Below are 14,323 nucleotides of genomic sequence, written 5' to 3' on the forward strand. Positions count from 1 at the left end.
CAAGCATGGCCACTCTAGCTGGCTCTCTTGCGCAGCATAGCCTTGCTTATGCGAGCACATGAAGATGCAGGAAATACAGTGTATTAGTCATCTACAGTGTAACAAACGGCCCCAGTGTGGGTCAGGCACTACAGTGGGAATGATACAAAGTAACCGACAAGGAACAATTTAAGGAATTGGTGGGGCGTGCTCTTTGAGGGGTACAGTCCATCCTGGCAGCAGGAATGTGGATGGCTGGTCACGCTTCATCCACAAAGAGCAATGAACGCTGGCACTCAGTTCACTTTCTCCTTTTTATTCACGCTGGGGTTCCGATCCATGGGTGGGTGCAGCATGTGTTTAGGATAGGTCTTCCAGCTTTCTGGAGACCCCATGGACACACTCCACACTGACTTAGGAGGTCCCATGGGATTGACAAGATTAACACAGGAATCCCTCAGTCGGTCTAGCAGGTGTGCAGGACCTGGGGTGGTGGGGTGCGTGTGGCTGCTGCCCAGGACAGTGGATGGCTGGCGGGACCGCTTGCAGAGACCTTGCACTGCCCGTGGGTGCTGGGCAGGCAGGCAGCCTGGAGACTCATTGGCATCCCTGTGCATCCCTGTGCAGGGGCTGACCTGAGTCACTGAGAGCCATGGCTGAGGTGTTTTTCAGCCTTAATCATAGTCCCAGGTCTCCCTGAGGAAGGCCCCGAGGCACTGTCTAAATTATAAACACAGAGGATGGAGAAGCAGCCAGGGGAAGTGGCACCCATGGGTTCAAGGCCAGCGCTGGCACCAGGCTAGCTCTGAGGAGAGTAAACAGAAGGTTAGGTACACCAGGCAGGATGGCGCACGCCTTTAATCCCAGAACTTGGAAGGCAGAGGCAGGCGGATCTCCGTGAGTTCAAAGCCAGCTCTACATAGTAAGTTCTAGGACAGTCAGAGCTACAGAGTGTGATAGTGAGGCCCCATCTCAAAAACACCAAGGAACAAAAAAGTTAGATCCAGGAAGGGTGAGTTGCTTTGATATCCATTTGAGACAAGGAGACTGAACATTTTTATCTATGGCTGGATGTGGTGGCGCATGCCTTAAACCCCAGCACTGAGGAGGCAGAGGCAGGTGGGTCTCTGAGTTCAAGGCCAGCCTGTCTCAAAAAAAAAAAGTGTTCCCCCCAGCCTCAGACTAGCTGTAGGACGGGATAAAGTAGAATTTTAAATAGGCCTTCAGAATGTGTTATTATTGTATGTGTGCACATAGTGTGTATGTGTGTGTGTGTGTGCTGGATAAGTGTGAGCATACGGAGGTCAGGACACAATGCTATGGAGTCAGGTCCGTTTTTCTACCCTTACCTGTGTTCTAGAAATCAGACTGAGGTCACCAGGCTTGCACGACACACACCTTTACCTGTTAAGCTGTCTCACTGGCCCAAAGTATATCTTTTCTTTCATTATTTTCTGTTTGGTTTTAAATTGTACTTTGTTTTTTGGGACTGGGTCAACTCACAGAGATCTGCCTGCCTCTGCCTCTGCCTCCTGAGAGCAGAGACTAAAGGTGTGCACCACTTTTCAATCTTGTCTTTTTTTAAGTGTGTGTGTGTCTGTGTGTCTGTCTGTGCAGGCATCTGGGTGCCTGAGGAGGCAAGAAGAGCATTGGGTCTCCTGGAGCTGGAGTTAAAGCGGTTGAGAGCAGTCAGACATGGGTGCTAGGGATTGAACCTGGGCCCTCAGACAGAGCCCCAGGTGCTGTTAGCCACGGAGCCAGACCTTGGGTTTTGAACCATGTGAACACAGCACCTTTCCTCACCTTCATTTCAAAGGAAGGAAAGGTGGTTAGTATGGCTGTGAGCCCAGGCTTGTGCTGTGGGGAGCTCTCACGTGGCGGCCCTGTACAGCCAGGGGAGGTCGTTCGGTGCCATAGGAACTGGTGACCTTCTGTCGGACCACAGACAGACTGTGGCAGTGAGGGTCCTGGGCCCGTGCCCGCGGGGCTGGCTGAGCTGCCTCCGGGTCCCGTCCTCTGCAGACACACCAGACAATTGTGGTTCAGCTGCTGCAATCCACCACGCGGCTGCTCGAGTGTCCTTGGCTGCAGCAGCAGCATAAGGGCTCCGTGGAGGCCTGTGTCCGCACCCTCGCCATGGTGGGTGAGTAGCCATGCTGGACCTTTCCCGGTGTACCCCGCCGGGGACACCAGCCCCATAGCGACCACCGTATCCCTGAGCGCGAACGTCACCCAGGGTGGTCACATCCAGCTGGGGTCACTCTCATTGCCCCTTGCTGATTGTGTGTTTGCAAGGGACCCGGGCAGGAGGTGGTGCTGGGTTCCCATGTGCTTGGTGAATCAGGCGGAATGCCCAAGAGAGGCACAGGCAATATTCACCCCTGCCCCACTCCGGTCTGCTTGCCTCTTCCCTGCCCCTGTGTGGCAGCCTGAGCCTGGCCCAGCCATCCATACCACCCTGTCCTCTGGTGCTGCCTTGTCTTGCAGCCAAGAGCCGGGCCATCTTGTTGCCCATGGACCTGGATGCCCACATGAGTGCCCTGCTCAGCAGTGGGGGCAGCTGTGCAGCCGCGGCCCAACGCAGTGCTGCCAACTACAAGACAGCCACGAGGACCTTCCCTCGCGTCATCCCCACCGCCAACCAGTGGGACTACAAGAACATCATTGAGAAGTTGCAGGTGGGCGTGGCTGCCTGAAACCCCGGGGAAGGACCTGCCCTGCAGAGGGAGGGGGTTGCTGCCCCTCAGGCAGGCGGTGTGTAGTCTTTGGGGGGTGGGATATGGTCACACCCTGGTCATCCTGAGCCAGGTGGTGACCCTGGCCTCCCTCCCAGGACATCATCCTGGCCCTAGAAGAGCGGCTGAAACCTCTGGTGCAGGCCGAGCTCTCGGTGCTGGTGGACATGCTGCACTGGCCCGAGCTGCTCTTTCTGGAGGGCAGTGAAGCCTACCAGCGCTGCGAGAGTGGGGGCTTCCTGTCCAAGTGAGCGGGGACGGAGGGTGTGGTGACCTGGGTCTGGGGCTCCACGGAGGCAGGTGGCCCCTTCAGCCCCTGCCTCTGCTCTAGGCTCATCCGTCACACCAAGGGCCTCATGGAGTCAGAGGAGAAGCTGTGTGTGAAGGTGCTTCGGACCCTGCAGCAGATGCTGCAGAAGAAGAGCAAGTATGGAGACCGGGTGAGTGCCGACACCACCAGGCTAGAGCAGGGCTCGGGACGCAGGACACTGGTCACCAAAGGCCTCGTTTGACCTCCCAGGGCAACCAGTTGCGGAAGATGCTGCTGCAGAATTACCTCCAGAACCGGAAATCCAGCTCCCGGGGCGAGCTCCCTGACCCCACAGGCTCTGGTCAGTGCCACGGGCCATCCCTGCCCCACCCCGCGTGGCTGGCTCCTGCTTCCAACCATTGTCTCTCATACGAGCTTCTCCCCAAGGCCTGGACCAGGACTGGTCAGCCATCGCAGCCACCCAGTGCCGGCTGGACAAGGAGGGGGCCACCAAATTGGTCTGCGACCTCATCACCAGCACCAAGAACGAGAAGATATTCCAGGAGAGCATTGGCCTGGCCATCCGCCTGCTGGACGGAGGCAACACTGAGATCCAGGTGTGGGGTCGGAGCAGAGCCTTCGCCTCTGGTGATGCTGCCTGCCTGGGAGAGGCCGTGGTGCTGAGGCTGGGGGCCTGGGTGCTGGGGGCGTCGACCTTCTGAGTCTGCACCTGTTCCCCTCGCCCAGGCCGGCCTTGTACCGACTCTGTCCTGTCCCACTAGCTCCACCATTCTGGCATTTCCGTGTCTGCTCAGGCCTCTTCCTGCTTCCTCTCCCCCATCCTCCTCAGCCCTGGAGCCCTGGCCTGACTATTCCAAGGCCCTAACTCCTAATCCCATTCATTCATTCATTCACTCTTCACTGACTCATCCTTTGTTCACATTTCCTGTTCGTCACTGAGAACGATGTAAGCGCCAAGCATCAGCTCTGAAAAGGAGACAAGATCTGTTCTCTTGATGTTTGTGTTTTGGAAAGGACACAGGCAGAGAGCAGACACTGTGGAAATCAGGATCTAAGGCAGGAGACATGGAATGCAGGGCACCGGGTTGTGTTAAACAGTCACAGGCTGGGCCTAGTGGCTTGGGCTTGCCGGGTCAGGGGGTCCCAGGTTCAAGGCTTGCCTGGACTCCAGAGCAACTTCAAGGCCAGCCTGGGTACTGTCACTCAACCTTTAGTAAAGAAAAAACAACAGGTGGTGGCACGCCCCTTTAATCCCAGCCCTCCGGAGGCAGAGGCAGGTAGCTTTCTCTGAGTCGGAGGCCAGCATGGTCTGTATGGTGAGCTCCAAACAGCCAGGGCTATGTAGACAGATTTATCTAAAAAGAAATAAAAAATTAAAAAACAAAACACACCCCGTGGAGCTGGTGATCCGGTGCGGTGGTCCTGGCCCAGCCTTCACAAGGCCCTCGGTTTCACCCTTAGCACAGGTGGGGAAAACAGAGTGACGGGCAAGCCTGGGGGACAGAGAGAAAGACCTGAGGTGACGCTGGAGCTCTGTGGGAAGAGTGTGCAGAGCAGCCACGAAGGGGCTGGAGGAGGGAAGGCGTGGGGTCCTAGGAAGAGACTCTCACGTGGCCTCGTGGCCCCCAGTGGCTGAGGCTTTTCCTCTAAGGAGATGGAGCCCCTGAAGGCTGCATGCACTACAAGGACAGGACTTAGGCCTCCAAGGGATCTGGCTGCAGTGTGGAGTACAATTGGAGCCAGTAGCCAGTAGGGCCTGGGCAGAAGGCAGCTCATAATCACCCCACACACCCTCAGCATTGTGGCCATGGCAGGCTGGCCTTCCCCATTAACTGCTGAGGCCCCAAGCCCATCCCTAGCCTCCATCTCAGGGTACATGTGTCTCTCAGACTCCATAAGTAGTTAAGGATGACCTTGACTTCCTGATCCTCCTGCTGCCACCTCCCAGGGCTAGGATGATACCCATCTACCACACCCAACTTCAGGTTAGGGTTTGTGAGGCCTACCATGGCCACCCAGAGCCAGGCACAGTGCTGAGGCTGCTCGCCACCTCCCGTCCATCTCCAGAAATCTTTCTACAACCTGATGACGAGCGACAAGAAGTCAGAGCGCTTCTTCAGGGTGCTGCATGACCGCATGAAGCGAGCCCAGCAGGAGACCAAGTCCACAGTGGCCGTCAACATGAGTGACCTGGGCAGCCAGCCCCGTGAGGACCGTGAGCCAGCGGACCCTACCACCAAAGGTTGGGCTCCAGGCAGACGTGGGGTGCGGGGCACGGGGGTCTCCCAGAGAGGGAGGGGCTTCAGTCGCCCCCGCCTTACCAAGCCTTGCTCCACAGGCCGTGTGGCCTCCTTCTCCATGCCCAGCCCCTCCCGCTATTCGCTGGGCCCCGGCTTGCACCGGGGGCATGAGATGGGGGAGCGTGTGCAGAGCAACGAGATGGGCACCTCTGTGCTCATCATGCGGCCCATCCTGCGCTTCCTGCAGCTGCTGTGTGAGAACCACAACCGTGACCTACAGGTGAGTGCCTTGCCCATGCCTGCCCGCCCCCCACTTCCAATCGGCCAGCATCCCTGGCATGGCCACCGGAACTGATGTCCTCTTGGTGGGGATGACGATGCATCCTGCCTGTGCTCCACAGAACTTCCTGCGCTGTCAGAACAACAAGACCAACTACAACCTGGTGTGTGAGACCCTGCAGTTCCTGGACATCATGTGCGGCAGCACCACGGGGGGGCTGGGGCTGCTGGGGCTCTACATCAACGAGGACAACGTGGGCCTGGTCATCCAGACCTTGGAGACCCTCACCGAGTACTGCCAGGGCCCATGTCACGAGAACCAGGTGAGCAGCCTTGGGGTGGCAGTGGTGCTTGTGAAGGAGCCAAGAGGGTGTGTGGGGGGCTGCAGGGCCACCCCGACTGCGGGTCTGGCCCTGCATCTCCCACTGCCTCCTGTCAGACCTGCATCGTGACTCATGAATCCAATGGCATCGACATCATCACCGCGCTGATTCTCAATGACATCAGCCCACTCTGCAAGTACCGCATGGATCTGGTGCTGCAGCTCAAGGTGGGGCCCGGTGGGGAGCATGCCGGCTGTGCCTGTGAAACGTGTGTTCACGTGTGAGTGACAAGGGTACTTGACAGGTGTGGCACTGTATTGTGCTGTATGTGGGGGCCTCTTCTGTGCATGTGCAGGTTGCACTGGCTACACAGGAATAGACGTGTGAACAGACATCACACTCATCGTGGGTTCCCGAGGACTTCCTGTGTGTGTGTGTTTGTATGGGGGTGGGATGGGGGGCTTGAACATATTTGCTCAGGGTGGGTAAGGTCTACAGGGGATTAATACACTGGACACTTCTCAGCACACCAGCATCTGAGAACAAAGTGAGGAGGAGGTTAAAAGGCCATAATGGGGGCTCTTAGATTCAGGTTGCTTCCTGTACCCCTCCTCCCAGGACAATGCCTCCAAACTCCTCCTGGCTCTGATGGAGAGTCGGCATGATAGTGAGAATGCGGAACGCATCCTCATCAGCCTGCGGCCTCAGGAGCTGGTGAGCGCAGGCGGGCAGCAGGAGAGGACTGTGTGGGTGGTGCAGGCGTGGGGGTCCGTGCCCCAGGAGTGGGCGTAACAGCGAGTGCTGTGTTGTTCCCTGGCACCCACCCAGGTGGACGTGATCAAAAAAGCCTACCTGCAGGAGGAGGAGAGGGAGAACTCAGAAGTGAGCCCACGTGAAGTGGGCCACAACATCTACATCCTGGCGCTTCAGGTACCAAGTGCTGCCCGCGGCCCCGGCCCTGTGCGGCCCCGGCCCTCTGCGGCCCTGCCCTCCAGACAACGCTCACAGCTGTCTCGTCCTGTCTCCTGCAGCTTTCCAGGCACAACAAACAGCTGCAGCACCTGCTGAAGCCGGTGAGGCGCATCCAGGAGGAGGAGGCGGAGGGCATCTCTTCCATGGTACGGCGGGGGTGAGAGTTTGGGGGTGGGGTGGGACTTGAACCCAGGAGCCTCACTTGGTGGGGTTGGATGGACTGGTGGCTGTGAAGGAACAGAGCTGTGACGTGAGGGCAGGAATGAGACTTCTGTGGGAATGAGAGAGAAGCAAGGGGCAGGCTAGAGGCAGAAAGCTGCGGTCATCCAAAGCCAGCCTAGAACCAAGTGAGCTTGGATCCCGAGAGCCAGGCTAGAATCTGTGGGTGGGGCTTGCAGCTGGACTGGGGTACAGAAATGAAAGCAAGACCTTGCATCTGGGACAGGTCTGGAATATTGTAGCAGGACCCCAGGGCAGGGCTGAAGAGGGCACCGACTCCCCTGCTCTGGTTGAGTGGCCTTGGTCTGGGCTGGCTGGTGGGTCACCCCCAGGAGCAGCACTCTGGATGGCTGCAGCGCTGACCCAATGCCCACCTCTGTCCCCAGCTCAGTCTCAACAACAAGCAGCTGTCCCAGATGCTCAAGTCCTCGGCGCCTGCCCAGGAGGAGGAGGAGGACCCTCTGGCCTACTACGAGAACCACACCTCGCAGATTGAGGTGAGGCAGAGGGCGCCGGGCGTGAGCCGGGGGGCGGTGAGGGCCTCTGCCCAGGGTGACCGGGTGTCGCCTGGCCAATCAGATTGTGCGGCAAGACCGAAGCATGGAGCAGATCGTGTTCCCGGTGCCTGCCATCTGCCAGTTCCTGACGGAGGAGACCAAGCACCGGCTCTTCACCACCACCGAGCAGGACGAGCAGGGCAGCAAAGTGAGCGACTTCTTCGACCAGTCCTCCTTCCTGCACAACGAGATGGAGTGGCAGCGCCGGCTTCGCAGTGAGGACCGCGGGGCTCCCCCTGGCTCCCCTGGACATGGGGTTGCTTGGACCCTCACGCCACACTGTCTCCCCAGGCATGCCGCTCATCTACTGGTTCTCGCGCCGCATGACGCTGTGGGGCAGCATCTCCTTCAACCTGGCTGTGTTTATCAACATCATCATTGCTTTCTTCTACCCCTATGTAGAGGGTGCGTCCACAGGTGAGGCTGCCCACCCCTCCCGTGCAGTGGGGAGACACACCCCTGCACTGCCCTGTGCACCCTCTGCATCTTACGAGGGGCAAGTGTGGCTCAAGGGATGGACAGGTTGGCCTCCTGGGAGATGGCCTGTGGGCATGCGTGTGTACACATGCACAGATGTAAGCCAGACTTGAGATGTTTGCAGCAGCTGGTGGGGTGCTGCAGGTATACTAGGTCCTTAGGGGAGGTTCTGGGGGGTCGGGGATTCACACTGGGGCCGTCAGGGCTTAAGTACTCTGCTCATGCCTGCCCACTGCCCTCAGGTGTGCTGGGCTCCCCACTCATCTCGCTGCTCTTCTGGATCCTCATCTGCTTCTCCATCGCGGCGCTGTTCACCAAGCGCTACAGTGTCCGCCCCCTCATTGTGGCGCTCATCCTACGGTCCATCTACTACTTGGGCATTGGGCCCACACTCAACATCCTGGGTGCCCTCAATGTGAGTGCTGCGAGGTCCCTGGCCACCCTGCTCACCTGCTGATCTCTGCCGTTCTTGCTGCCGGCTCCTTGTAGGCCTGTTCTGGGCTTCTCCCACAACTCAGGCAGCCAGGGATTAGTTACCTGAGATCAGCAGCCTTGGGCGTCAAATGCTGGGTGCTGGCCATGCACTGCCATGGGCCATGCACAAATGGATGTCAAACTTATGTTTGACTGTTTCCTGAGAAATGGGAAAGACGACTTTTCCTAACCCAGCACTGTAAGACTGGGGTCTTCTCCATTCCAGCCCGCTTCACCTGAGCCTCAGTTTCCCCAGGGCTTCACTTCTTTGATACTGCACCTCTCACGACTTATTCCACGGGACTAGCCTCTGGGCTGGGCTTGGTGGCAGGGCTGAGGGTTAGGATAGATGATGGGGTGCTGACCGCCACATCCTGCCCTTTCTATCCAGTTGACCAACAAGATCGTGTTCGTGGTGAGCTTCGTGGGCAACCGTGGTACCTTCATCCGTGGCTATAAGGCCATGGTCATGGACATGGAGTTCTTGTACCACGTGGGCTACATCCTGACGAGCGTCCTGGGCCTCTTTGCACACGAGCTCTTCTATAGCATCCTGGTGAGCCTGCAGATGGCCGGGGCCAGGGCTCCTAACCCTCGTTTCCCATAAGCCGCCATCTGTCCCATTCAGAGGAGGGATCAATCCGGAACTGGCCAGGCCAGGCATTTGTCCTCCAACCTCTGACCTGAACAGTGTGTAACTCTAAGCAGATGTCCTATCTGCCCTATGTCTCGTGACAACTCTGCCTCCTAGAATCACAGGGTGAAATGTACAACTGGGTGAGAAATGCTTAGAATGCATCCCTGGGAGTGAGTGTAGCGTGAGAGTTGCCAACCTTCCGGAGTGGCTGGGGTCCACTCACCCTGACTCCTCTCACGCCTGCCCCGTTTGCCTGACTCCGGCCCGGGCCCCGACCCCAGGGCAGGGCCTGACTTACTCAGATGCTGTCTCTGCAGCTCTTTGACCTCATCTACCGCGAGGAGACGCTCTTCAATGTCATCAAGAGTGTGACCCGCAATGGCCGCTCCATCCTGCTGACTGCCCTCCTGGCCCTCATACTAGTCTACCTCTTCTCCATCGTGGGGTTCCTCTTCCTCAAGGATGATTTCATCCTGGAGGTGGACCGGCTGCCTGGGAACCACTCCAGAGGTCTTGGGACTTCCTTTCTGGGGTGGGCGTGGGGGGGGGGTGACAATGGGCACGCAGAGGTAGCTGTCAGCACCAGACAGGGCATGCCTGCTCCTCTAGGCTCCCTGCCTCCTCATGCTGGGTTCTGGGGACATCTGGCCCACACCAACCTCCAGGCTCTAGTTCACTGCAGTCTGGGGGAGGCAGAGCCATGGAAGCCCTGTAGACCTGTCTGTCATTCATGGAGAACCTGGTGTCTGCAGGGGCTGCCTCGGCCAGGCGCAGAGTCGCAGAGACCCTCCCTAGCTGTAGTGAGAGCCAGCAGGAGGGGAGGCCTCCCAGGGACGTGTCTCAGGACAGACAAGAGCGATGCTGAGGTCAGACAGACATTTGTATCTCCTTGTGACCTTATTCCCATCACCTCTAGCCAGCACCCTGGGAATGTCACATGGAGCTGCCACATTTATGGGCACATGTAGTGGGGACAAGATAGACTGTGTCTCGGAGGTATCGGTGCCTGAGATCCCAGAAGGTAAGGCTGAGACACCTGCAGGATGGGGTGGGACAGGACAGAATGGGCAGCCCCGGTCTGAGCGTACTGACCACCCACAGAGGACGAGGAGCTGGATAGCACTGAGCGGGCCTGTGACACTCTACTTATGTGCATCGTCACCGTCATGAACCACGGACTGCGCAATGGTGGTGGTGTGGGTGACATCCTCCGCAAGCCCTCCAAAGATGTGAGTATCCCTGCCCTGCCCTTGGGCCTCAGCCAGGCAGCAGCTGGGTCCCCTCCATGCTGACCATCCCACCCACTTCTGTGAATGCTCCCTGCTTCCCATACCCAGCCAGTTTCTGTGACATTGTCCAGAGCTATCCACCCCAGCCCACTTAGTCTCACTGTAGATGCTACAAGGGACACCATGGCAACCAGTCCTGGCTCTGAGGCTTGGGAAGGTGTGAGCCAGGCATCAGTCTCTGGCTTCCTCAGCCCGGGGGTGGGGATGGGGGGGCGGGGAGGGGCAGGACACTGAGTCAGCTCTGTGAGGAGTCTCAGAACTTAACACAGGGCTGCTGGCTGTCCAAGCCATCAATTCCCAGTTACTTGGGAGAAGTCATCTCTGGCTAGACAAAGGTTCTGGAATGTGTGAGACATCCTGAAAGTTGACCTAGGAGCTCACAGCTGCCCTCCCCTTTAAGTTAAAGGCAGAAACAAGCCCCATTTTGTAACGGGACAAACTTGTAAGGGCTTCCTCCTGGCCGGCCCTTTCCAAATGTCAGCTCAGGGCTTCTTGCTAGTTGACAGATGATGTCACTGCCGTCCTTAGGCTCCCACATTTCTCTCTTGGGGCTTGGAGTGAGCAGAGCCACACGGCCTGCCGAACTGTGTCCTCACAGTACCCCCCCCCCCCCCCCCCCGCAGGAGTCCCTCTTCCCTGCCCGGGTGGTATACGACCTCCTGTTCTACTTCATCGTCATCATCATCGTGTTGAACCTCATCTTTGGGGTGATCATCGACACCTTCGCCGACCTGCGCAGTGAGAAGCAGAAGAAAGAGGAGATCCTCAAGACCACATGCTTCATCTGTGGTGAGGCCCACTTCCAGGCTTAGCTGGTTCCTGCTGTGCCGCTGGAGGCTTCTACACCGTGACATCCCAGTTCCACCCCTGCTGAGGCCACCACCCAAGGGGGATGGCTGCTTGCCCATCCCAGGATGGAGGGAGCCGACCTAGCTTGTGCTGGGATTGGCAGGACCTGGGAAACCACTGCTTCAAGTCTGGGCCTCCAGAAGAGGAACCTAAGGGCACTGTGGTCTCAGGCTTCTAGTTTCCATCCACTGCTCCTTCCAAACCCAGTGACCAGGGCCCAAAGAGCAGGGGTCACCTGCAGGACAGACTGTTGACCCAGCTAGTCCTGTCCCCACTGGGCTCAGGCAGCTGCTATCTGCAGGAGTAGTGTCTCCATGGCTGAACTTTAGTCGAGTGACCCAAATAGCCCAGGGTGAACTGAGCGTTAATAGAGTGACCCAAATAGCCCGGGGTGAACTGTCGAAAGCAGTCACCATGGTGGCCCTCGAGTGGGTAGTGGCTTCACTTCCTCCCTCTGCCCCCAGGTCTGGAGAGGGACAAGTTTGACAACAAGACAGTCTCCTTTGAGGAGCACATCAAGCTGGAGCACAACATGTGGAATTACCTGTACTTCATCGTGCTGGTCCGTGTCAAGAACAAGACGGACTACACAGGCCCCGAGAGCTACGTGGCTCAGATGATCAAGGTGAGGGTGTACACCACCACAGGCCTGGCTCTGCTGGTCCACAACCTGGGAGGAGATGCTACATCTGCTGGCCTCGGCCTGAAGGTTGACAGCTGTTGGGTCAGCCAGGGAGTGAGGAGCAGCTGCGGCCAGCCCTTGGCTGTGCAAACCCCTGCTAGCCACCCGTGGCTTCTCTACTGATGTGAGGAGAAAATGAACTTGCAGGGGACCCGTCAGCCCTGGGGGAACATGGTGTGCCCGGGCCCTCGAGTACAGCGGCACTAGGGCGGCGTGGAGAGGGGAGAGCCCTGAGGGAGGCTGATCCCACAGGGCCTCTTAGAAGGCACAGCGGAGGAGGATGCTTCCTAAAGTCAGCACTGTCCCAGTCTGAGAGAAAGCCCAGAAAAGCTTAGAAATACCAGGCTTAGAGGAATTAATTATAATCCTTCCGATTCACATAGTCATGGCGGCAGTGGAGAGCTTTGTCTCGAGGGGTTTATCGGTTGGTCTGAGAATTCACAGCTTGTGACAGGGAACCAGAAAACTGCTTTGCCGGTGCCCCTCCCTCCTGCTGCCGCCTCTATCCTGGGAAACGTGCTAGCCCTCCCTAGCAAGGCTGGCTCTGCTGGCCATACGTGTACTTCTCATCTTCCCTGGGTACGGGGCATGCGCCTCTGCGGCAGCAGAAAGGAGGGTGCGAGGGCAGGGAGTGAGCAGATGGCAGAGATGCCAGCAAACGGCTTACAAGTGGACAGGGCACCTCACGAAGGGCAGCCTGCTGTGGCGGTGGAAGCCCACCTCTGGCTTCCTCCTGCCTGCCTGGGAGGACCAGGCCTGTTCTGATTTTCCCATGACACACTCCCTGCTAGCCATCTGGTTAAGGGTGTGGCCTCCCTGGTCCTCACCCCAGCACTTTGTTCCAGAACAAGAACCTGGACTGGTTCCCACGGATGCGTGCCATGTCCCTGGTGAGCGGCGAGGGTGAGGGTGAACAAAATGAGATCCGAATCCTGCAGGAGAAACTTGGCTCCACCATGAAGCTGGTGTCCCACCTCACCGCCCAGCTCAATGAACTCAAGGAGCAGGTGTGTGCCCAACCTCAGGGTCCTAAGCCTCTCCACCTGTGGTCTTCTGTAGCAGCCAGGCAGGGCCTCCAAGGGTTCAGTGTGGCAGGATCTGCTCTTCCTTTGCATGTGGCAGCAGCTACCCAATACAGCTCCATTCCCTTCTTATCTCCCAGGTGCACCCACCAAGGGTTTGGCAGGCTGAGGACACCCTGGGGGTTGGGGGTGGCCGTCACCAGGGCTGAAGGGCAGCCTTCCCCGGTGCTGTGGCGAAGGGAGCTGGGCCACCTGACGGACTTGTTTAACTCAGATGACAGAGCAGCGGAAACGGAGGCAGCGCCTGGGCTTTGTGGATGTGCAGAACTGCATGAGCCGCTGAGCGGAGCCGCTGAGCGGAGCCACGGGAGCCCCCGCAGGAGGTCCACGGCAAACGTGACTGCCCTTCCTCCAGGCCAGGTGGCCATCGGCCGGCCCATCAACCTCTGGAGGCCAGGTGCCCACTCCTCCTCCTCCGCTGGCAACCCTCCCGCAAGCCAGGCTCTGGCCAGCAGGGGTACTTCAGAGCACAGTCCTGCTTAGAGCCCTTGAAGAGACTCAGTTTACCTTAGTGCCTTAGAGGACACTAGGTCCTCCGGACTGCTGTGCCTTGAAGCAGTAACTGACATTCCTCAGTGGTCCTTGCAGGGGTTAGAAGTGGGCTGCCTCTCATCTCCAAGCACTACATTGTGGCTGTTCCCTGCCTTCCTCCTGCCTCAGGAAGGTGGCAGCCTGCTGTTATTAGCTACTTAGGGCTTGATACTTAACTTATTCCCGGGGTTACCCCACCCTGTTGTGCCTGCTGGGGACAGTGCGCTGAACTCTTGGCCCCGTCCAAGGCGCCCGATGACTCAGGATGGATGGCTTTGTAGGCAAGAGTCACTAGCCCAAGGGACAGGACTGAGCTGTAGGAAAGTGGTGTCTGACTGCTTTTTTTCTCTTTGGTGTCATGTTTTACAAGTCCTATGTCCTGAGAACTAATGTGTTAATTGCCTTAAATAAATTAATGGAATCCAAGTCCACCAGGGGCTGTGCTTCTGCTTCCACACAGCTGGTGGTCAGTGTGCCCTGGCGGCCTGGCCTCCCCTCAGGCTGGATGCCACCTGCTGTACCCCAGTGCCTACCAGAGCTCTGGTTACTTGACTGGCTCCACTTGCAGGCCCGGCCTTGATCCACTTGGCCGCTGCAGGACGTCTGGGTAGGACTGAGACCTAATAGGAGCGTGAGGTTCAAGCAGGTACAGTAAGGTGGCCTGTGTGTCTTGCAGCCCTCCACAGAACCTGCCCGCCGCCGCCACACTCAGTTCAAGCTTGGCTAC

The 14,323-nt window shown here is 58.1% G+C and overlaps 1 protein-coding gene and 1 long non-coding RNA gene across 5 annotated transcripts in view; one reads left to right on the forward strand and one right to left on the reverse strand.

Annotated features, from left to right (window-relative positions):
• The window catches only part of Itpr3 (inositol 1,4,5-trisphosphate receptor type 3), a 71,496-nt gene extending 57,474 nt beyond the window's left edge, over nt 1-14,022 (forward strand). Inside the window, exons 34-58 of one of the 3 annotated variants that reach the window (XM_006996584.4) lie at nt 2,002-2,122; nt 2,467-2,657; nt 2,813-2,961; nt 3,046-3,154; nt 3,235-3,325; nt 3,412-3,581; nt 5,053-5,227; nt 5,324-5,505; nt 5,627-5,827; nt 5,944-6,054; nt 6,446-6,541; nt 6,656-6,757; nt 6,859-6,945; nt 7,405-7,515; nt 7,598-7,790; nt 7,867-7,992; nt 8,295-8,467; nt 8,918-9,082; nt 9,481-9,673; nt 10,080-10,184; nt 10,265-10,392; nt 11,076-11,241; nt 11,766-11,926; nt 12,829-12,990; nt 13,280-14,022. In XM_006996584.4, coding sequence (XP_006996646.1) covers nt 2,002-2,122; nt 2,467-2,657; nt 2,813-2,961; nt 3,046-3,154; nt 3,235-3,325; nt 3,412-3,581; nt 5,053-5,227; nt 5,324-5,505; nt 5,627-5,827; nt 5,944-6,054; nt 6,446-6,541; nt 6,656-6,757; nt 6,859-6,945; nt 7,405-7,515; nt 7,598-7,790; nt 7,867-7,992; nt 8,295-8,467; nt 8,918-9,082; nt 9,481-9,673; nt 10,080-10,184; nt 10,265-10,392; nt 11,076-11,241; nt 11,766-11,926; nt 12,829-12,990; nt 13,280-13,348 — 3,537 coding nt within the window. In that variant the 3' untranslated portion in view covers nt 13,349-14,022. Of the gene's footprint in view, nt 1-2,001; nt 2,123-2,466; nt 2,658-2,812; nt 2,962-3,045; nt 3,155-3,234; nt 3,326-3,411; nt 3,582-5,052; nt 5,506-5,626; nt 5,828-5,943; nt 6,055-6,445; nt 6,542-6,655; nt 6,758-6,858; nt 6,946-7,404; nt 7,516-7,597; nt 7,791-7,866; nt 7,993-8,294; nt 8,468-8,917; nt 9,083-9,480; nt 9,674-10,079; nt 10,185-10,264; nt 10,393-11,075; nt 11,242-11,765; nt 11,927-12,828; nt 12,991-13,279 lie in introns of all 3 variants that reach the window. The other 2 variants (XM_006996585.4, XM_042266460.2) reach the window with 2 other exon arrangements.
• On the reverse strand, nt 280-12,830 carry LOC107399978 (uncharacterized). Of its 2 annotated transcripts, XR_013046867.1 has the most exons (4): nt 11,846-12,830; nt 9,823-11,183; nt 4,377-9,690; nt 280-4,193 (listed from the first exon to the last, which is right to left on the reverse strand). It is a non-coding gene; the product is annotated as an uncharacterized LOC107399978 (long non-coding RNA). The 2 variants fall into 2 exon arrangements; XR_013046866.1 differs by having other exon boundaries at nt 4,377-11,183.
• Nucleotides 14,023-14,323: the final 301 nt, after the last annotated feature.

Source organism: Peromyscus maniculatus, chromosome 21 (genome assembly GCF_049852395.1).
Source record: "Peromyscus maniculatus bairdii isolate BWxNUB_F1_BW_parent chromosome 21, HU_Pman_BW_mat_3.1, whole genome shotgun sequence".
Taxonomy (NCBI): domain Eukaryota; kingdom Metazoa; phylum Chordata; class Mammalia; order Rodentia; family Cricetidae; genus Peromyscus; species Peromyscus maniculatus.